The following is a 23,578-nucleotide window of genomic DNA, read 5'->3' on the forward strand; positions in this document are numbered from 1 at the left end:
CTCTGTTTCCTATAAGAAGTGTGGTAATTGCGGGGATAAGCTATCCAGTTCCTACACTAAACTTTTCTGCCCTAAATGTATTTACAAGGTGGCAGGGAAAGAAGCTTCAGGGTTAATGAAAGATTTCCTTAAGACAGTACAAGAGGAAATGTTAACCACTATTAAAACTGTACGTTCTTCAGTAGGAACCCCAAGTACTATAGAACCCAAAGATCCTTCTTCGTTGGAAGGTACCTCTTCCACAGGAAGCTCTTTACCTAGGACAGGACTTTCAGGTCCTCTGCCATCTTCTCAAAGTATCCCTTCAGCACAAATTAGGGAAGAGATTAGGTTTTCACCAGAGGAGAACCGCTCAGATTCCCAAACCTGCTCAGAAGGTGAAGGGAACAGGGACTCAGATGCTCCAGGTGAGGCAGAACCATCAAAAAACCTATTTGGTTTGGAGAATATGCAGGGTCTCCTTCAGGCTATTTATACCTCAGAAGAGATACCGGACTTACCCAAAGAGACTTCAGCACAGGATAAGCTCTATCTATAAAGGACTAGGAAAAAGCCCTTCTAGAGTCTTACCTATCCACCATTCCCTGAAGGAGTTAATCCTTAAACAATGGCAACTACCTGAGAACAGGTTGAATAAACCATGGTCTTGGAAAAGAAGGTTTCCATTTAAAGAGGAGGAAACAGAAAAGTTCTTTAAAAAACCAAGACTGGATGCCTCTTTAGCTCAAGTGACTAAAAGGTCAGACCTCTCCTTTGTGGATTCAGGTAACATTAAAGATGCCATGAACCGCAAAGCGGAGTCCTTGCTCAGAAAGGCTTGGGATGCCAATGCATCTGCTATGGCTCCGGTATTGGCCGCTTCTTGTGTAGCAAGAAATGCTTTCTTTTGGGTTGACAGACTGAGTAAAAATTTTTCTCAGACCAAAACTTTGGACGTACAGGACTCCCTTTCGGTGATTGGTAAGGCAGTGGCCTACATAGCAGATGCGGTGGTCGGATCTGTGGTAGCCTCAGCCAAGACAGCTGCTCTCATTAATTCCACCAGAAGAGCTATCTGGCTAAAAAAATGGGAGGGGGACGTTGCCTCAAAGTCCAAGCTCTGTGGTCTTCCCTTTGAGGGGTCCCTCATGTTCGGCCCTGGATTAGATGAGGTTCTCACCAGATCCTCAGAAAAGGGAAAGAAATTTCCAGTCAAACCCAAAAAAGAGGTAAACAGGAAATTTTTTCGTGGCCCCAGGGACCAAAGACAGCAAAGAAACAAAAGGGAACCTGCAAAAAATTGGACTTTTCGGAGGGGAAAGCAAAGAAACAACTTGCTCCCCCCCCCTTTCCTTTGGTTTCAAGAGACAACAAATGCCTTAAAAGTCAACGTAGGGGGCAGACTGACACAATTTCTTTCCAGCTGGGAAGAAATCTCAGCCTCCCCATATATCCTCTCGGTAATATGTCAGGAACATTTTGTTAATGTTATTTTTGTTCATTTTCCCTAAGTATGCATACATGGAAATCGGTATAGTTGGACTATGGAGGTGACTTTAGTTTGTCATTCTGTTTCCTATGTTCTCTACGAATGCATGTTTACATCACCGCTTATAAAGCATACTACACCGCCACTTTACATATCATTATATGTCATATGATATATTTTCTTCTCCCCTTTTATTACTATGTGATGTGTAAGACACTTGTTTGGAATAACATGTATTTGCACAGCTCAGATATGTCATACTTTGATTTTGTTGTTTGTTGACTTTTTTGTGTTTACAAAGCTCAATAAAACGTTTGTATTCGATAAAAGAGGGGTACAAGCTTCTATTCACATCAGTACCCCCCTTTACAATAACCCTTACGCAGTTACCCAAGGACACTCGGAAGAGAGAAGCCCTTCTACTGGGAATTCAGGAATTAGCAGAGCAGCTTGTAATAATTCCGGTCCCAGAAGATCAAATCTTCCAGGGGTTTTACTCCCATGTGTTTGTAGTTCCAAAACCCTCGGAAAGCATCGACTGATAATAAACTTAAAGGGGCTCAACACATTTCTGCTTTACCAAAAATTTGCTATGGAGACTAAATATTCAGTGAGAAAAAATTTACTGAAAGACGTCTTCATGACTATATTAGACCTCAAGGATGCTTACCTGCATGTCCCCATCCATCAAGAACATCAGTCCTTCTTCTTCCTGAGGTTTGCCTTAGCGACAAAAGAAGGAACGACACACTGGCAGTTCAGAGCACTACCTTTTGGACTAGCAGCCAGCCCAAGAATTTTTACCAAAATCCTAGTGGAGGCAGTAGCACATCTACACGTTCAAGGGATAGCTTTGATCCCTTATTTGGACGACCTGCTGATTTTTGGCAAATCAGAGGCACAAGTGGAAGTGGACACCCAGCGGGTGATAAGTTCCCTTCAGAAACTGGGATGGCTTATAAACCTAGAAAAGTCAGCTCTGGTACCAGCACAGATACAGTCTTTTCTGGGGTTCCAGATGGACTCAGTGTCCCAGAAACTATTTCTTCCCACAGAGAAGAGGGAAAAAATAGTTTCTGCAGTCCTAACCCTAAAAGATGAGCTCAATCTTGGCCCAGGAGAGAGATCTTGAAGGTTCTGGGACTTATGTCAGCCAGCATTCCAGCAGTGGTGTGGGCACAACTTCATGCAAGAGAACTTCTTTTCTTCCATCTGTCCTCTTGGGACAAAAAGATAGAATCTCTAGACAAATTAGTCAGTCTCACTCCACAGGTGCAGACATCCTTAGAGTGGTGGTCCAATCCCAACAACTTGGGAGAGGGCAGACCTTGGGGTCAGTGAGATCCGGTAAGGATTACCACAGACGCCAGCAACAAGGGTTGGGGAGCTCACCTGGAAGGGGCGAGTTTGGAGCAAGAGAACGGCACAGGCCTCCTCCAACTTCAGAGAGTTGAAGGCGGTGGGGAAACCCCTAAAAGCCTTTCAAGAGTTCATCCTGAACAGAGAAGTCCTAATTCTATCAGACAACACCACAACTGTGGCCTATCTGAATCGACAAGGAGGGACCAGGTCAGGTCCCCTTCTTTCCCTGACCAAACACATCCTGGGTTGGGCCGAAGGGAAAATTATTTCGATAGTGGCCATTCACATCAAGGGAAAGAACTGGCAGGCAGATTTCCTCAGCCGCCACCATGTAAGGGAAGGAGAGTGGGAACTGAGTCCCAGAGTCGTCTTGTCTCTGGGGGAAAGGTTCGGACAACCAGAAATAGATCTATTTGCCTCCGCTAGGAACAGAAAAGTGAAAAGATTTTTTTCCCTCACTCGGTCAGAAGGGAGCATGGGCTTGGATGCTCTAGCCCAACCATGGTGGTTCAGCCTAGCCTATGCCTTCCCTCCTCTGATGCTAATCCCCAGAGTTTTGCAGAAGCTGAGCGGGTCCCAGAATCTGAAATTGATTCTAATTGCTCCTTGATGGCCCAAAAGGCCTTGGTTTGCCATTCTGAAAGCCATGTCAGTAGCTTGCCCCTGGCAACTTCCAATTTCCCCAGACTTGTTGTCTCAGGGACCAATACTGTGTTGGAATCCGGAATTTTTCCGTTTAACAGCTTGGTTACTGAGCGCCAACTACTTGGGTCTAAGGGATGCTCAGAAAGAGTGGTAGATACTCTTTTACTGAGCAGGAAAACAGTTACTAGAAACATTTATCTGAAAGTATGGAAAAATTTTTTTTACCTGGCATAGGCAAAGGGAATTTGCCTCTACCTCTATTTCAAAAATTCTAGATTTTTTACAAGAGGGAGTAGATAAGGGTGTGGCAGTCAACACCCTTAGGGTACAGGTAGCGGCTCTTTTGGTATTTTTGGACACTAGTCTAGCAAAAGAGCCATTAATCAAAAGATTTTTGTTAGCTAGAAACAGGGTTACCCCTATTGTTAAGGACAGGTTCCCTCCTTGGGACCTGACCAGGGCCCTAGAGGCTTTATCTAAGGACCCTTTTGAACCTTTTAAGGGAAATCTCCCTTAAATTTTTTTCTTTAAAATTGGCCTTCCTGCTAGCCATTACAACAGCAAGAAGAGTAGGTGATCTACAAGCACTTTCCATAAAAGAACCTTTTTTGGTAGTTTTTCCAGATAGGATTGTCCTAAGGCCAGATCCTCTGTATTTACCTAAAGTAGCATCCTCTTTTCATAGGACTCAGGAGATAAATCTACCTTCTTTTTGTGATAAACCAAAAAATAAGAAGGAAGAAGAATTCCACTGTATAGATGTGAGAAGAGCCCTTCTCACTTACTTAGACAGAACTAAATCCTTCAGGAGGTCAAATCATCTCCCAGTCCTTCATTCAGGGCCCAGAAAGGGTTTGCAGGCTTTTAAGCCTTCGATGTCTAGATGGATTAGGCAGGCAATTGCCACCTCTTATGAGTCATCAGGTGTTCCTGCCCCAGCTAAAGTCAAAGCACATTCAACAAGAGCCCTTGCTACTTCCTGGGCCGAGAAGACTGGAGCATCATGGGAACAGATCCGCTTTGCAGCCACCTGGTCCAGTCATGACACCTTCCTGAAGCATTATCGTATTGAAATACTGTCCCAATAAGACCTAGCATTTGGCCGAAAGGTCTTAAAGGCAGTGGTCCCACCCTAAGGTAGGCCTTAAAGGATCTCTATTATCCTCTCACTGTTTGGGCCGTCCTGGAAGGCGAGGAGAGAAAACTTACCGTTAGTTTACTGGTAACGGTCTTTTCTTCCGAGCCTTCCAGGACGGCCGGCCTACCCGCCCTTGTTAAAAGGGTGTATGGTAATATGAATAAACTTAGGTGGTAAGTACCTATAGAATTATGAAGAACACTTCCCTCGGAAAATGGTTGTGGAAGATACTTTTTTTACAACTGAGGGCCAGCGGGAAGGGTGGGGACTTTTTAACAGATTGTAATTGATTGTGTTTCTGGTAGGGAGGAGCCTATCATCTCTCACTGTTTGGGCCGTCCTGGAAGGCTCGGAAGAAAAGACCGTGGTGGGACAGATGAACATCCGGATCTTGTAAGATCATACTGAGTATACCCAGTTATATATCTTAAAACTGTTTTGGGTATATGTATGATAGTACCATATGGGGTTGATATTTTGATATTGCAATCATTGTATCCTATACATATTGATTGTTTGCTATACAGTTGACATCTATATAGATTTGTTACTTGGAGGTACTTAAAACAAGTATAATATATTTATTTTTACCTTACCCTATGGGAATTTACTTTTTATGGTCATGAAACAAACTTGGGTTACTGAAATAGAGGTTACATTTTATCTTGGTGGCCTTTGGTGCGTTGGTATACGCACTTTTGTCCACTTTAAATCTATGATTGCCACATGGGATTGGTTTATGACTATATAAGGCTTTTGTACATTTTGAGTTAATATAGACTATAATCGAAGCTAAGAATTTTACAAACGTTCTGCTTCCACTGCTGTCTGCCCAATATAATTTTATATTTTTTTTGTGAATTTCCTTTTGAATAAAATCATAATATAAGTAGTTTATCTTTAACTTTATACTGTCCAATTAGATTAAACTGGAGCAGAGAACAGAAAAGACTGCATGGCTCTCCATCTAGATTATGTAATGAAATCGACTCCGTGAAGGAAAAGGAAAATGAAAAGGAAACCCTTAAGACAAAAGATGCTTCAAGGTAATATATTTAACCTCTTGAGGACTGGAATGTTAAACCCCTTTTCTCTTTCGTTCACCGACGGACGTAGCTGCTGCTTTAAATCATGGACGGATGGGTAATAATCCCCTCCCACTAGGAGTGACAAGGTAGAGCCAAAGGCTTTGAAACGCCCAGGGGGGCGGGATCCCTGGGTTATTACCCCTGGCCTCACCGTTGCATCTTCAGTTTTAGCTGCCTGGTCTTAGGGGTGGCCAAACAGCTCCCTGCTGGGACCTTTTTGTCCTAGCTCTGTTTTAAACGTTTTAATGGGAACCTTTTTTTATTTTATTTTTTGTTGCTGCTGACTCCAGTTCCTGTGGAATGCCAGCTGGGTTTCGGACTGGCTATACGAGAGCCTTACGGTCTCCCAGTTTGGGCCAGCGAGCGCTTGCAGACCGTAGCGCCGCGCTGGGTCTTCATAGCGACTAAAGTCCCAGGGACGGGGACTGGCCAGCGGGTGAAACACCCCACCGGGACGCACACACATGGCATGCCAGCGTTGCAGCGTGCCCCTTGGCCGACAGCGCCCTCACTGTGCTGCAGAGGCAGTCTGTCAGGATGGATGCCCACCCTCAGCAGCTTGGTCCGGTAAGTACAGTTCCCCCGTCTGGTTAGTGGGCCTGGGGCGGACGTGGGCTCCTCCATAGGTGAGTAGGACCCTCGGGTACCCATACCTCCTACCACCCTCCTCCACTATGAGGGTCACCTGGGACCTTCCCCTCCTACCCTGGACTCCGGACCCCCCAGACACTTTTAGTGGGGGGTCTGCCTGAAGGGGCGCCCCAACCCACTTCAGGGGTGGGGGGGACCTCTCAGTTTCTTCCTGGATCCTTGGACCTCACTGTTGCATTGCGGGGCTGCAGGAAGCGATTCGGGATATTCTGTCAAAAGGCATGATTGTACCAGTTCCTCATCAGGAACGCTTTCGCGGGTTCCATTCGAACCTGTTTATCGTTTCACGGAAGGAGGGCAAATTGCATCCAATCTTGGACCTTAAAACTCTGAACCGCTTTGTGCGTGTCCAGAAATTTTGCATGGAGTCCCTGCGGTCATTGGTGGCATTCTTGCATCAGGGGGACCTGCTAGCCTCAATCAATATCAAGGTTGCCTATCTCCATGTCCCTATTTGCCAGTGTCATCAACGATTCCTCCGCATCGCGGTGGGCAAGGACCATTTTCAATTTGTGGCGTTACTGTTTGGTCTCGCCTCTGCTCCCAGGGTTTTCACCAAGGTGTTAGCCCCTATCCTGGCTCTGCTATGACAGAGAGGAATAGCGATTCTGGGGTACCTGGACGATCATCTTCTCCGAGCGGACTCGTCTGTGACATTGGAACGGGATTTGGAGGTGACCATTCACACTCTGAAGCAATCTCAACCTTCAGAAATCTGGCCTGGTTCCAACAACCAGACTGGAGTATCTAGGGATGATCCTAGATTCCGCTTCGGCAAAGGTATTTCTACCTCCTGTGAAGTTACAGAAGTTAAGGGAAGCAATTCTGTCGCTGCTGGCTTGCGACCTGGTGTCTCTCCAGGTCATCTATGCAGGTGCTGGGCCTGATGGTGTCCTCCTTCAAGACCGTACCTTATGCTCAGGCCCACGCAAGACTTTTGTAACAGGAGATCCTTGTCAAATTGGACAAGGATCCTCTATCCCTGGACAATCTGATTCATTTGAGTCAGAGATCCAAGGACTCTCTGAATTGGTGGCTCAGCTCTCCGAATCTTCTCCACAGGAAATCCTTCCTCCCAGTATTCTGGACAGTGGTGACGACTGTTTGACCGGTTGGGGGGGAGTGCTGGGCACCCTGAATGTTCAAGGGACCTGGATGGTGGAAGAGTCCAAGCTCCCGATCAACGTTCTGGAACTGAGAGCAATCAAGTTGAGCCTGTTCCAATGGAAGGACAATCTCAAGGGGTGTTCTCTCTGAGTCCAGTCCGACAATGTCACGGCCGTGTCATATGTCAATCATCAAGGAGTCACCTGGAGTGCCCTGGCGGCTCTGGAGGTAGCCGAGATCCTCTGCTGGGCAGAGGAATATGTCCCAGCCCTATCCTCCGTGTACATTCCCGGCGTAGACAATTGGCAGGCGGACTACCTGAGTCGCCAAACCCTGGGTCAGGGAGAGTGGTCCCTGCATCAGCAAGTGTTCCACCAGCTGTGTCTCCGGAGGGTGACCCCGGATGTGGACCTGTTTGCCTCCAGACAAAACAGGAAGGTTTCAAAGTTTGTTGCTGGGTCCAGAGATCCTGGCCAATGCAGTAGACGCCCTGGTGGCTCCCTGGAGCCAGTATGGGCTAATTTATGTGTTTCCTCTGCTGAAACTTTTATCTCGCCTGCTACGCAGAGACGAGTTGGAGGGGATTCCGGTAAATCTGGTGGCTCCAGATTAGCCCCGGAGATCCTGGTATGCCAACGTGATTCGGCTGAAGGTCGCAGGTCCGTGGACACTTCCTCTGCGGGAAGATCTTCTATCTCAGGGTCAGATCTTCCATCCTGCTTTGCAGTCGCTGGCTTTAACGGCTTGGCTGTTGAGAGCAAGGTGTTAAAGGACAGGGGTCTGTCTGATTCTGTGATCCCTACCTTACTCAAGGCTAGGAAGTCCACTTCTCTAAAGATTTATCATCGTACGTGGAAAGCGTACATTAGGGATGCACCGAAATTTCGGCCACCGAAATTATCGGCCGAAAATGAGCCTCTCTCATTTCGGCCGATAATGGGTTAACAGTGCCGAAAATAAAATATGGCCGCCGTGGGGAAGGAGGAGGGCGCAGCGCAGGGCAGGTTTTAAAAGTCCCGCCCCTGGCCGGCCGTCCGCCTCTCAGTGACGTCCCTACTACAATCTGTGCATTATGAATGGACATACCAGGTCGGGGGGCGGGGCGAGCGGCCGCTATAGAGAGAACTAATGTGATCCTTCCTGTCAGCTCAGCACGTCTATGTGTGAATGAGAACAGAACTGAGCTGACACCGGGGGCGGGGGGCGGGCGGAGCGGCGGCTATTAGCTGTAACTATGTGAGAGCTTCACTTCACTGACAGGCATGTATCTCCGCTGACAAGGAAGAGAAGCTCTCACATAGTTACAGCTAATAGCGGCCACTCCGCCCGCCCCCCCCCCCCCCCGCCTCCGGTGTCAGCTCACTTCTGTTCTCATTCACACATAGACGTGCTGAGCTGACAGGAAGGATCACATTAGTTCTCTCTATAGCGGCCGCTCGCCCCGCCCCCCGACCTGGTATGTCCATTCATAATGCACAGATCGTAGTAGGGACGTCATTGAGAGGCGGTGCCGCCGGCCAGAGGTGGGACTTTTGAATGCAGGACACCCGAGGAGGAGGACGCTGAGGCAGTGGGAGTGGGGGGAGATGGGGGGGAGCTGAGGCAGCTTACCAATGATATTAGTATTATGCAGCATGAGGGGGTTAATGTATTGTCACTGCAGGTCACTCATCTATTAGTGACCGACCAGGCAGGTAATTAACCCCTTTGTGCTGCATTAGTGCAACCAGTATCAGTGTTAATTAACACTGGTTGCACTAATGCAGCACAAAGGGGTTAATTACCTGCCACTGGTCGGTCACTAATAGATGAGTGACCAGCAGTGACAATACATTAACCCCCTCATGCTGCATAATACAAATACCATTGGTAATTAAATTAACCTATTGCCAACCCATCACAGTACATATACTGTGACAGGGTGGCAGCGACAGGTGTACGTCGCTGCCTGTTTTTGGTGTATGCCCCTGTTCTATCCATTTTAAAAAAAATTTTGGGGGAAAAAGTCATTTTCGGTTTCGGTTTTCGGCCAAGGGCATCCTGCATTTTCGGTTTCGGTCCAAAATTTTCATTTCGGTGCATCCCTAGCGTACATTGCTTGGTGCGAATCGTTGAAGCTGCATCCTAGATCCTTTGCTATCAGCAGGATCCTGACCTTTCTACAGAAAGAGGTTGACCAACATTTGGCATTGGGCACTCTTAAGTGTCAGATCTCGGCCTTGTCTGTGTACTTCCAAGGCCCTTTGGCTGGCTTAGGATGGTACTGCACTGTTGGTGCTTGCCAGCTGCAGTTCGGTAGGCTTTTCAGTGCTTGTTGACGACCTATTACACCTGACTCTTTACGCAGGGACCTCTCCATCCTCTGAATCAGAGGTGTCTGTCAATGAACTGCTGCTTTGCTTAGATTCATACTCCTGATTTTTAAATCTGACTGTGAGGTCTCCTTACCGCTGTCATAAGTCATACTCCGAATTTGAAAGGCCTTCTCCCTAGTGTCCATTCTGCACATTTTTGGGAGTGACTCTACTGGTATCTGATAACATTGGTAATGATGCTAGATGGTGATCAGGACACTGGTTCATTGGGTCTGTACCTTACTTTGTGATCTGCCTGTCCAATGGACACAGGGGGATAACGGAGCATGCTCATACGTGCGCTAGACTGAGCACTGCAAAGAGTTGGTCATTTTAAAATGGCCTTCCGCTCCTAGGAAGCAATTCTCTGGCCATTTTTATACAACAGACAGATGGCAGGTGGTAAAACAGGAACTGAACTCTGGAAGATGTGCTATCCTAAATGCAGGCAGAAGGCAAATGACTAGTCGCCATTATTGCCTGTGGTCACCCTGCAGCTGATCTTTCCCCTTTTTTTGACTTCTGTCTTGTTCAGCATTGTGTTTCTATGCGGAGGCAGCCATCTTGGTAGAGGCAGAGCTTTGCTTCTTTGTGTCAGAGTTCTAAATCCAGCAGTTAGAAGCAGTAGTGCCTAAGGTCTCACACAGCTGATATACAGCTATGAGGCTATGCACTGTGTGCAAGTGACACACCCTGTACACACACCTTGTTGATGATCAGATCTGACAGAGAGATGGCAGATCATAGATATCATGGTTTTCTGTCTAGAATTAGACGTTCTCCTGCTTTGAAAACCATCCATATTTGAGATGCAAAGATATAATGTGAAGTATGTGAGGTCTGTTCATTATAAATGCACAAACATCTAAATAAAACAAACAAAATAAATTTATTAGATGAGTCTGCTTATTATATGTATTTGTTTTTCCTTGGAAGATTGGCTTGGTTGGATTCGGAAATGGCAAAAAGGTTGCATCAACTGGATGATCTATACAGGAATCAAATTTCTAATTTTCAGAATCTAAGGTAAGGAGGCAGAACATTTTAAGACATGGAGCTTGACAGCAATAATATGTTGTAAAGGAAGCAGGTTAAAAGGAAAACGTATTTACTTCTGTTCTGGACCCTGTTGGCAAAATTACCCCATGCTTTATCTCTTAGTTAAAGGTAGTAACTGGGACAGTGAGAGAAATTACCTCTTAGCAGGTACACAGCAATACAAACTTTGCCAAGGTTTGAGGAGATTTACCCCACTACCTATTTGGTCACCCAGATAGAAAGTGAAGGGAAATATCCCCACCAGGAGACCGCTATTAAAATTCGAAAGGGTTTTAACCATTCTTTAATCTATTAAAATATGTAGCACTGCCCCCGTAAGGACTGCCAAATGTCACACTTACGGGTCCCCCTGAGTTAACAGCAGCAACCTTGATATGAACAGTTTTTTACTTCTCCTTGGCTCGCTCCAATAACCAGTCCAGGGGTATTTTAGTTGTTTTGTGTTTTATTAAAAATTAGGGATGGGAGATACGAATAGTGGGATACTCTGAATTAACTATGCACAATGTTAGAGGACTTCTACCTTCATGTACAGCCAGGCTGTTGATTTACCCTGCCACTAAAGGTGAATTTAGGATTAAGTCTCTTTCCTAAGACGACTTTGTGAACTATTGGTTATCTTCAGGACACCCTCCTCAATATCCTCTCTTGACTGCCGACACCCGTCCTCTGACTATCCTACAAGTGGGGTGGCCCCCCTCAGGTCAGGCCCCTTTGACACAAGTCCCTGTACTCACGATACTGTGGTCCCAGGGTCTCCAGTGTCACCCCCCTCAGTCAGCTCTCTTTGACCTCTGGGTTCAGCTTCTCTCATCCATCTCTCCGGCCCAGAGGATAACCTCCTGCGACCACGTGCCACTGCTACAGAGGAGGTGGCAGCTGCCCCCTCCCTCCAGGACTCTGCTCTCCAGCCAAAGACCTCTTAGCACATGTGCGCCTGGCTTTTATACAGTATCCCAGAATGCATTCATTTGTCAGGTTTCCTCCCACTGTTAAACATGCCTCCCTATTGGACCAGTGTGAAACTCTCTAGACACAATGAATCGCATACTGAGCACAATCAGCAGACCTCACTAACAGATCCTGCTCTCTGGTGCTCTCTGGTAGACAAAGAGCAACAGATTTGCCTGCAGCCCCTCTGGTAAGCAGATAGAGCCAAAAACGATACTCTCTCACTAGCACCTACCTAGGAGGGTGCTACAAATATAAGAAAAATGTTTAAGTTTTTTTTAACTTTACATTCCTGCACTAACAGAGTCTGGCTGCCAAAAGTGTTTATGCATACAGTTGTGCTCAAAAGTTTAAATACACTTGGAGAATTGGAAATGGTATGTACCATTTGTAAAAAAAACCTGCATGAGCAGGCAAAAGACATTTCTTTAATTTTTTTATGGGATTCATATTCAACTGTAGGTCATAATAGAAAACAAATATGTATTTAGATATAGAGATAGTTGTTTAAATGCCAGCACCTACTAAAAAACAAAATTTAAATTTTCTTTCACATGACTTTTCTTGGCTTTTTGAATTTTACAAATCTAGGGAGTGCTCAATAGGGTAATGTACATAGCAGTTCTGCGCAGCGTACTATATATATCAATCAATTTCAAACTTCAGACATTAAAAAATATGTGCAAACAAGAACATCACATTGGAACATATTAGGAAAAAATGTGCACACTGCAAATAGATGGGGTAAAAAGTCTAGAAGAAGAGGAACAGACAAAATAAAGGAAGACTAGAAGAAAAAAAAGGGACAGGTGAGGGGAGGGACGTAAAAGTGAATAGGATGAGGACCCCACATTCCTATCTCCTCCTCTTATTAGAACAAGCAGATTATAGTGTAATAAATAAAGGTATAGGAGCAAAAATTCTTAAATGGTAGTGTAACAGATCAACCGGCACCCCGACTGGGTACCTTGGTTGACGGATGCTCCTAGTGCTTCCCGAGGACTCCAAGCACTCCACCAGACACCATGACCACCTCAGACCTTTGGTTGTGGTCTCACCGTCTCCTACCCACCCTGGACCTACGACAAGGCTCCAGGTTCCCGTGGGTGACCCTCTCTTTCCAAAGAGAGTGAAGCTGGAACAAGCTTTTACAAGAGCTTAGTGACTATCAAAGGGAGTATGAAGAGCATAGCAATCCCTTGTAGCAGGTTTCCCCAATGAGAGACATGACTCTAGATTGAGGGTGAAATATAACTCTTTATTGAACAAGAAACATACTTTTATACAGTTTTCCCCCACAAGGTTACTGCCCAGGTGGACCTTGTGGAGAACAGGACATGACATTCACAATCCAATGAAAACAGAGTTTTACACTCCCATACAGTGTACACAATCCCTCCCCTCTACCTGATTACAGTAGCACATACAGATGAAAGTGTATACAGGAACAGAATTAATCGAAACTAATCATCTAGCCATCTGGACTGAACAATGTGAGGTCATTAATATTTAACAATGGGACAGGCACAATCCACATTCCATTTCAATACTCAAACAAAAGGGAAGTCTGCCAATGACAGTCTGTGTGTGTGTCTCTCTCACAGACAAGCACACGGAATACACATTATCTAGGAGTCAGACTTCATGGCAATGGTCTATAACAGTCTAAGTCTCCCAGTGTAAAATAGGATTAAATCTTCATATTTCTTTATGAAGATATTGCTGACAAATATTACTGTCTGATCTGAAGCAATTCAAACCACTAATTATCTGTCTTTCGCTCCCAGTGACGGTGAACACCATCACAGGTAGGATAAGTATAAATGATCAAGGTTTGCCAATCCATTAGGACTTGATCATATTTATCCAAAAGCATACACAAAGGAATACAAATATGTTATATTTCTTTTTATTTTTCTTAAGTTTCTAACATTTGAAAAACAGCAAGAAAATCATAAAGAGACACAGGACTAGAGAATGTACTTATACTAAAAATCGCATACTAAGCAACCAGGTTACAATGTTAGACTACTCCGACCACCTTCTCACTGCATTTTCTCTATTTTTGTAACTGATGCATACAGAATAGTTATAAAGTGATCCACTGTCTGGCTTTTTAAAGTCCCAGAATATTGCTGACAGCCTAGTAATTAAAGTGGACTTTCCACCTCTGTGCCCCTTCCTCCCCTTCCCCTCCCCAAAATGCAGCACTAAAATTACCTGTTGGGGGTGGGGGGGAGTAGGTAGCACACTCTCCTTTCCCTGACTTCCGTTTTTCAGGGGGTGACCTCATTATCCTGCGGCTCCTCTGTAAATGCTGAATAGCCAAAATTGCGTGTGAAGTCTCTGCAAAACAGAGCAGGATTGTCTTCTTATGAGATCTGGATTTCTCAACATTCAAAGAGTCCAGAAGGCAGATGATGTCACCCTTGGCTAGATGCTGCAGGAAGAAGTCAGGGAAAGGTAAGTAAATGATCTGGCTATTTTTGTACCCCAGAGGTACTTTTTATGCAGCATTTTAGGGAAAGGGGAAAACTTGAATAGTGATGTGAGATAATGTGACCTTGCCACTGAGGTGGAGGTGGAAGTTATGCTTCAAGATTCTGGTTGGGATTGGGGAATATGGGGTGACTGAATTTACAATGCGTGTATTACTGAACAGTGTGCTCTGCAGGACATGTATGTCATGGTGCTAGGGGAGTCAGCATACTTTTTGTTTTGTTTGCAATTCAGGGAAGAAGTTCATGCAGTAAAAGAGTTGGTGGAGGACAATCTTGAAGAAAGGAATGCATCAAGACAACAGGTAAAAACAAAATGGACTAAAGGATAAAATACCTTATACAGTTGCTTTAATGCCGGGTACACACGGGCCGAATATTGGCCGAAATCAGCTGGTACAGTAGAAACCGACTAACATTCGACCCGTTTGTATAGCTGCCTGTCTGACAAAAGCTGGTCCTACGACTGGCTTCTGTTGAACGAGCATGCTGGAAAATCAGCAGCCGATCGGCATCTGATCTATACTCTCCACCAATGGCTGCGAGCACTGACCAGTGTTTTCTGGCAATGGACCAGTCCCCATCATAGCACAGTGGGGGGAGATCTCTGTACCAACATCTCTTTTGTTAGAATATCACCATTGTTTGTTTTTTTTGTTTTTTTGTGTGTTACCGTTAAGGAATATAGTGGTGTAAGTGCACTATCCCCAGCCTACTTATTGAACAGTGAAGGAGTAGTCCTCTCGACTTTCTCCTCCTGTCAGCTTGTTCTGATTATAAAGTGTGAGCTGGGGTTTGGCTTCAATTAGTTATTGTACTTAAATATGCTAGTTCATTTAACTCTCTCCTCCCCCATACTGACAATTCTGCTGTCTTCTGTGCTCCTTCATCCAGAGTGGAGGCACTTTAATACAGAATGTGTGTTACCCACCAGATCACTAATTAAAAGTGGAGGGAAAAAAGCCCAAGAAAACTAATGCAGCCATAATGATTGGTAAGCTGCAATATATTACATTTTGATTTTGGGTTTAATATCTCTTTAATCTAGTTTGCTAGAAAGTGATGTCATCAGTGTGTAGCCCAATGTTTGTACAGAGACAGTGCATGGAGAGGAGTAGAGGAAATGAGCTGCCTTTAACCTGCCCCTGATTCATTGAAAAGTCAGGATCAAGGAGGAACAGTGCCAACATCTTTGAATGTCAGTAAATTGCTCTAGTTATCTTGCTTAGATCAGCTAAATTGCATGTTAACAGCCTTCCTAGCCTCTGAAACAGTAAAAAAAAAGTGTTTTCTTTTTCGAGTTCTCCTTTATTGTGAGCCCAATTTTGCAAGATGACAAACCCTCCTTGAGGGTATGTCCATGATGGCGAAGGCTCTCAAGAAGTGAGTTGAATGATGCTGTGTGTCGTTCCAATGTAGAGAGGAGAGTATGGCAGCATGCTGGGTGATCTTGTTTGTTTTTTTTTTTTTTAAGGTGATTTGGGCTTTAAAGTTTCAGAACCAGGAAGATCGAAAAGTAAATGGAGTATTTGTTCGGCTATAACCTTCACAACTTGTTCTGCTGTTTTGCAATAATTAGTTTGGGGTGGTAGATCATTTTTGTTGGATTTCTCTTGAGTGAGACATTGAAGTATCCTATTTGCAAGGCAGCAACTATTCATTAACAACACAATCGTCTTTCTGGATGAATGGAGTCTGGAGGATACCTAATAATCTGTGATTTTACGAACAGGTTAAATACTGAGCTTTTTTAATATCCATTGTGCTGCTTAAATATCTTAACTGATTGCTATTAATTTCGGGAATAGCATTGTGGTAGCTTTCCAATATATTTTAGGGATTGTCTGGGGGGCCCATTATCAACTAACTGCTCAGGGTATTCACTTATTGCTGAAGTCTGCTTTGCTTTTTAGCCCAAGAGACAAAAGGATGCCTTACAGGAGAAGCAGAGAGATGAGAGTCTACGGGAACTATATTTATTTGATAGAAATGAGTATCCCAACATTATCCCACAAGATGATTTCAACTTGGAGGCCATGATTGAGAGAATAGAGGAAATAGAAGTAAGATTTAAGAGCCCATATTGCTGTTATAGTAATCACTGTTTGAATACTATCCATTTAATGAGTTACACAGAAAATATTTGCATAATATATTTACATTGATTTTGCTTAACTTTTCTTATTCCAAGCTCATTTTTACTTCTGCATTTTAGTAATTCAGACTGGACACTCACAGCATGAGTAGAATATGAAATATGTCTGTGTTTAGCTCGGGCACCACAGCATAATAAGCTTCATTATACTGAGTCTTCTCCAAACTATAGTCTGACCAGCAGAATCATTTTTCTCCATCTGGCTTTGCTTAAGATACCAGAATATCTCTTTGACTGTTTAACTAATTTGAGTTTTTTCTGGGTTATCTTAGAAACACCAGGAATCAGTTCGTCAGAGGTATACCAAGATAGTCTATTCAGACCCAGATTTTTGGGCGCAAGAAGAAAAGGGTAAATAGCAATTATTTATTTTTGGTTCACATACAGTATTCATGCAAATATTTACATTTGCTTTTGGTTATATATTACCTTATTAGGATGGTCTCTCATTACAGAAAGAATACTTGCAAACATGGACAAGAATCCTAGCTCTCCCCATCCCATTATAATCACAAAGCCTACACAGAAAAGGGAACCTGTAGTGGAATTGTTTCTGGAGGAACCTGTAGAAGGAGAGTAAGTAGAAGATAATTTCACTTAAACAACTTTTCTCTGTCGCTCATTGACAGACGTAGTCCTCGTTGATTAATAACAACTCGGGTTATACTGCCCTCTACAGGAGTAGGACTAGACAGGAAAGAAAACGTTCTGGCCACACCCTAGGGGCAGTCCCAGAGGGTATATCCTCTCACTTCCTGCTACAGCAAATCAGTTTTTTTCTGTCTAGTTAGGAGTAAGGACCTAGATGCCTTGCTAGGATCTTCGGTCCTGGCAGGATTTTTTTCTTAGAAAGATTTTTTAGACAGCTCTTTTCTCCAGTTTCCTGTGAGATCTTCAAGCAAGTAAGCTGGAACTGGGCGACGGGCTGGATGTTGAGATCCAGTGGTCACCCCAGTTCAGCCTACGAGCGGGTGCAGGCCATAGCTCCGCGCTGGGTCGGCCGCGACATAGTCCCACTGGACAGGGACTGACCTTGCGAGTTAAACGTCTCGCCTGGACGCCAATGACCAACAGAGTCATGGCATCCATATTGGTCGACAGCCCCCCCCACCCCGGTGGAGAGGGGTTCTGTCAGGAGTTGGCGCCCGCCTGGTTCCGGTATGGTGAGTAGTATGTTCCCCCTCTCCCCCTGTCGGGTTTGTGGTGGACGCGGGCCCCTCTCTGGGATGGTAGGATGGATCTCCCCTCTATCCTATAATAAGTCACAGATCCCCCAATTTGAGTGTGATTTTTGTGAAAAATAACCAGGAGGCTTGGTTTGGGAGCTGACGATCTAAAGTCATTGTAAGTCTGTAAGGATGACTGAAGTCAGTGGCAGCACTAAAAGGGGCGTTACTTTTGAAGTAAGAGGTATCCTACCTGTCAGAGGTACACAGGCTGATGCCTATGCCTGAGTACTGCAGTCCGGATTGCCATTCCTCCAGCTTCCACGGGCTGCACAGCACTGTTTTGTGGCATCTCCCGATGACCCACGGACCGCATGCGGCCCGCCAGGGTCCTGTACCGTCGGCCAGGCTTATCACCATCCAGGGTGAAGTTTGTGGGGCCGATGCACTCCCGCAGGCCGCTAGGCCGAATACAGCATCCCGCAGGCCGCTGCTAGCCCCCGCTATCCTAACAGGCAGCCGCCATTGTCTTGCAGATCACACGAGGCCGCCATATTGGCATAGCCTCGTGTCTCCAGCATGGGGGCGGCCATGTTTGAGGTGACCAAACATCTTGTGGAGCCAGGGGGAGGCGCCGGAAGGCATGTTTCTTTACCCAGGAAAAAGAGCCAAAGACTTCCTGTCTGTAACAGGACAGCACTGAGCAGGCTGATAGAAAACTTCTGTGCAACAGGGATGAGCCTTGGGGTCTCTCTCTCTCTGTGGGGTCCAAAAAGGCAGGTAACACTGAGGGGCGCTGTTGCGCTGGGGGATTACAAAAAAAAAAAAAAAAAGTTTTTTACTTTGTCATTTTTTTTTTTTTTTTTTTTGTCGCTGGCAAATGTCTTGTATAATCATTGACCCTGCCGCATATGTATCCCCACCTGATCCCCTCAAGGTGGCCGCAGGACCCTCCAGTACCCCACTTGTTTTAATGCATTTTCGGCAGTTTTGGAGTCTTTGGTATCCCGGGTGGAGGTGGCCTGTCATGGACGGGGGTCAAGAAGCGACCCCCGCCTACCCCTATTTTTTATCTGATACTTCAGATACGGATTCAGCGCTGGTCAGTGCAGCTGCAGGTCCCTCTTATGGGGCTGTTTTCTCAGGTAATGTCTCCTCAGCAGTGAGGAGAACGTTTCTGCCTCCGCCATAGCACAAGAGTGGTGGATGCACTAGTTGTGTCCGTCCGGGAAACCTTTAGTCTTGAGTTTACACCGGCAGAGGTAGCTGAGACTGAGATTCCTTTTTGGTACTTGTTAGCCTACCAAAAAGGGCGAAGGATTTTCCTTTACCCAAATGGGGTCGTTTTGAAACGAACCCCTGCTATTTCCAAACGCATGGCTAGGCGCTATCCGTTTGAGGAATCCCTCTTTAAAAGGATAGACTGTACCACCTGTAGTGGACTCACCAATTTCCAAATAAAGCCACCGTTATCCCGTTGGAGGACGCTGCGTCCTTTAGGGATCTGGTGGATTGAAAAAGTGGAAGCGGAATCCCGCGTCATTTTTTCCCTGATAGGGTCAACCCTTAGGCCAGTGGTTGCCATTTAGTTTGGTTGAGATTATAAAGGATCTCACTAGGGGCAAGAGCACAGTCTTGCCACAGACTGTTAGGATAAAAGGACCTTGTAACTAACGAGGACCTTCCTTTTCTGCTCATAAAGAGTTTGTTCGTTCCGCGAGGGCGGGCGATAAGGCGAAACCCTCCAAACCCCCTTCAGAGGGTTTTCTTTTCAATAATTTTTATTAAAGGTTTTCAACATACAATAACATATTTCGTTAGCATTACAAAGAACAAAATAATACAACATGAGAAAATATAGCTCATATCACAACTTGTATATACATTACACAGAGCTCCTCAGAGTTCTAGCTAATTCCTTAGGGAACCCCAAGTGCGTGCCAAGCGATACAGCCGGGGTGCCCCTGAGGATCCAGGTGAGATACCCAAGGAGCTCGGCACCCCTTCGGGAGCATACTGTGCCCAAGCCCCCCGAGCTCCCACCCCCCCCAGCCAAATCTACATTAAGCGTCTGTGGGTCCCTAGTGCCCCAATCCCATACCTTATATCTCTTCCTCCCGGCTAACCATAAGCATGGGATAGAACGGGCCCCTGAAGACTCTGCTGTGATAGGATACATAACAAGAATGGAGTAGATAACACTCAAAAGTTGAAAACCAGTAGACTATCAACTGGACAGTCCAAACAAACAAAACCTCCTGTATGCAGTAAACAATCAGCAATACCAATTTACAAGCAAGTGAACAGTAATCGTGCTCAATTAGGGTATTTATCTAGCCACCCTCTCCATTGCTGCTGGAATGTTTGGAAATTATTACCCGAGCTAAAAAAATTTTTTTCATACGAGTGAATTGTTTTCACTCGGGTGATGACTTCATAGACCGTGGGGATTTTGGTAGACCTCCATGCCGCCGCTACATTAATTCTAGCCGCCGTTAGAATATGTGAGAGAATGAACCTATGTTCTTTCGGGACAGACTGTATGCCTAAATTCAGTAGGGCCAATGTCGGCGTCATAGGCAGTTTTAGCCCCGTAACCGCGGCCACCAAGGCGTAGATGGCCACCCAGTAGCTCCGTAGTTTCCTACATCCCCAAAATGTATGGAGTACAGTGCCCCTCGCTCCACATTCCCTCCAGCAAGCATCTGAAGAGTCCTCATACATATGGACCAGTCTGGATGGAGTAAGGTAGCTCCTATGCAATAGTTTAAGAGCCCCCTCCCAGTGGTTAGTGCAGTGCGTATATTTAAAATAGGATTGTACAGCTGCCTGCCAATCCCCAATAGAATATTCTGCATCAAGGTCCCTTTCCCATGTTACCATACACTTCAGTTTGGACTGGGCCTTAGGTTGCGTCAATACTTTATAGAACCAAGATAACCCGCCTGCTCTCGGTTTCCCTGAAGTGAGGTACTCCCACACCTCCTGAGGCACCTGTACTCGCAATTCCGGGAACTTCAGGTGATAATGTCGTAGTTGTGCCAGAAGAAAAAAACCATAGGGGGTGGAGGAGGACAGGACCTGGGAATAGGTAAGGGAGCGTTGGGCACCAGGGTTGGGACACCTCAGCGAGGGAATGAGAAATTCGTAGGAGGCCAGTGTGAGGTACTTTCCCGTTCCATAAAAACTTCCTAAACTGCTTGTCCATGTCATTAAAGAAAGGTTGTGGAACGATTATAGGTATCGTTCGAAAGTAGTACAAAATTTTGGGTAGTACCAGCATTTTAAGCGCCGCCACCTTGCCCATCCACGACAATTCGTGTCGGGCAATGTGGGACAGATCCTGATGCACTATCCTAGTTAATTCAGAATAATTAATCAAGTAGGTAGAGGCCGTTGGAAATGATAACCGTATTCCCAAATATAATAAGGACTTGGAAGCCCATTGAAAGGGATGTTCTGTCCTCAACACCTCCAGATCTCTAGAGGGGACATACATCGGGAGGCACTGGGACTCGGTAGTATTCAATTTGTAATACGAGACCTCCCCGAACTCATCCAGCACCCTAGCCAGGTTGTGCAAGGACGAGGGCGGAGAGGTCAGAGTGAGTATGACGTCATCTGCAAATAACCCTATTTTATGTTCCCTGTCTCCCACCCTAACACCCAATATGGATGGGTCACTCCGAATGGCCTCCGCCAGTGGCTCCATAACTAGGGAGAAGATCAGGGGAGACAGAGGACACCCCTGGCGGGTGCCATTAGTGATCCTAAAGGTTTCAGACATAGCTGTGCTAGTAAAGACCCTAGCCGAGGGAGTAGTGTACAAGGCCGAAATGGCCGAGCAGACAGGACCCCGAAGCCCAAATTTCGATAACGTCGCCTTTAGGTACCCCCAGTGAACCCTGTAAAACACTTTTTCCGCATCGAGCGTCAGGAACACTGAGGGCACCCTGCGACTTTCCACCACAGACAGGAGATCAAACATCCGTCTAGTTCCATCGGGGGCCTGCCTGCCCGTAACAAATCCAAACCTGATCACTTTGCACTAGTAAGGGTGTGACCTTCGCTAGTCTTTGCGCCCAAATCTTTGCATAAAGCTTCAGATCAGAATTCAGCAAGGATATGGGGCAGAAATTCTGTGGAGCATCAGGTGACTTCCCTGGTTTTGGCAGCGCCACTATGACAGCTTGAAGCATCTCTGCTGGGAAAAAAGATCTAGTCATAGCGGCATTAAACACCCGGCCTAAGTATGGCGTTTTACCACGGAACCAAAGGTCTTAAAATACTCGGCTGAAAAGCCATCCGCCCCCGGTGACTTATTAGGAGGCAGAGAACCAATAGCCATCTCAATTTCCTGTTCCGTAATAGGGGCATTCAAGCTCGCCAACATCTCTTCCGAGACCTTGGGCAGGCTCAATCTTTCCAGGAACCTCTGTATACTCTCCGCCGACGGTTGCGGTGAAGCCGCATCGTCCTTCAGATTATACAGATCGGTATAGTACTTAGCAAAGGCATTAGCTATCTCAGACTGGTGATAGACAGTGCGAGAGGTGTGAGGATCCTTTAAAGAGGATAATTTAGCCTGTTGTTGCCTCTTCCGAAGATAGTTGGCCAACATTTTACCCGGCGTGATTTCCAGAAGCATAAAACCGCGCTTTAGAGCGAAACAGCAAAGATTGGTGTTCCTCCAGCAATTTAGTTCTCACCTGCGCTCTACAGTCATTGAGTTCCAGCAGCAATGTAGGTGTAGGGGAGGCCTTATGTCTAGTCTCTAAGTCCTTAAGTCGAGATATGAGAGAGGACATAACCTTTGCACGTTCCCTTTTGACTCTAGAGGCCAGCTGTAGGAGCAGGCCCCGAACATACGCTTTATGAGCACACCACAAGGTAAAAATATCAGTGTCAGACCTATCGTTATGTTGGAAAAAGTCCTCAATCTGACCCCGCAACCGCTCCCCGTGGCCTGGGTCCCGGAGAATAGAGACGTTGTTCCGCCACAAATGTACAGGCACCTCATTGTGCTTCTCCGCGGCCACCACAGAGACCGGGGCGTGATCAGACCAGGAAATGGTATGTATAGTGGCGGACTCCACCAGACGCAACACCGACAGGTCTGCCACAAAGAGATCCAGTCTGGAGTACGACTGATGGGGTACCGAGAAATACGTGTAGTCCCTTTCCGTGGAATTGACACATCGCCACAGGTCATAGAGATCAGAAGTGTGCAAGAACCTCTGTAGCGTGGTTCGTGCATGCTTCTGAGGGAGAGTACAGTCCAAGGATGCATCAGTTATACAATTGAAATCCCCACAATATAGGAGTAGACCCCTCTTGACTCTGTCCACTTTCTTAACCAGTGATCGTAGAAATTTGATTTGGCGTTGGTTAGGTGCATATACGTTAACTATAGTATATGTGACATTATTAATGTCACATATGAGTACTAAATAGCGACCTGCGTCATCCACAATCGTGTCATGCAGCTGAAACGCCACAGAGTGAGATACAGCTATTAAAACCCCTTTTCGCTTGGTCACCCCAGAAGCCGTGAAAATGTGGGGGTATCGTTTATCTGAGCATTTAGGCTGTTTAGATTTCGCAAAATGGGTCTCCTGCACACACAGAACATCCCCCCTAAGACTGCGAGCCTCCCTCCAAAGAGACCGCCGCTTAAAGGGGCTGTTCAATCCATGGGCATTTAAAGTAATACATTTCAGTGGCATGAGAATTCAAAATATAAACGAGCAAGGGTCATCCCGAGGATGAGACTAGTTTCATAAAAGAGAAATTGATCATCAAAAAAAAAAAAGCAGGGAGTCACTGAGTATACTCTCACCATACCCAGTAAATCCGTCCATCGGAGCAGAACCATGAAACCTCCCTACTGCGGGAGTGTACTGAGCACATGAGGAAAGTCCAAAGTCCACATTCAA

The 23,578-nt window shown here is 45.7% G+C and overlaps 1 protein-coding gene across 1 annotated transcript in view; it reads left to right on the plus strand.

Moving 5' to 3' along the window:
* The window catches only part of KIAA0753, a 100,306-nt gene that overhangs the window by 57,689 nt on the left and 19,039 nt on the right, over window positions 1–23,578 (plus strand). Inside the window, exons 9-14 of the mRNA XM_082245419.1 lie at window positions 5,537–5,659; window positions 10,750–10,839; window positions 14,557–14,626; window positions 16,235–16,384; window positions 16,749–16,827; window positions 16,932–17,052. Coding sequence (XP_082101545.1) covers window positions 5,537–5,659; window positions 10,750–10,839; window positions 14,557–14,626; window positions 16,235–16,384; window positions 16,749–16,827; window positions 16,932–17,052 — 633 coding nt within the window. The remainder of the gene's footprint in view (window positions 1–5,536; window positions 5,660–10,749; window positions 10,840–14,556; window positions 14,627–16,234; window positions 16,385–16,748; window positions 16,828–16,931; window positions 17,053–23,578) is intronic.

This window comes from Pelophylax lessonae, assembly GCF_965119305.1.
Source record: "Pelophylax lessonae genome assembly, chromosome: 2".
In the NCBI taxonomy this organism is placed as follows: domain Eukaryota; kingdom Metazoa; phylum Chordata; class Amphibia; order Anura; family Ranidae; genus Pelophylax; species Pelophylax lessonae.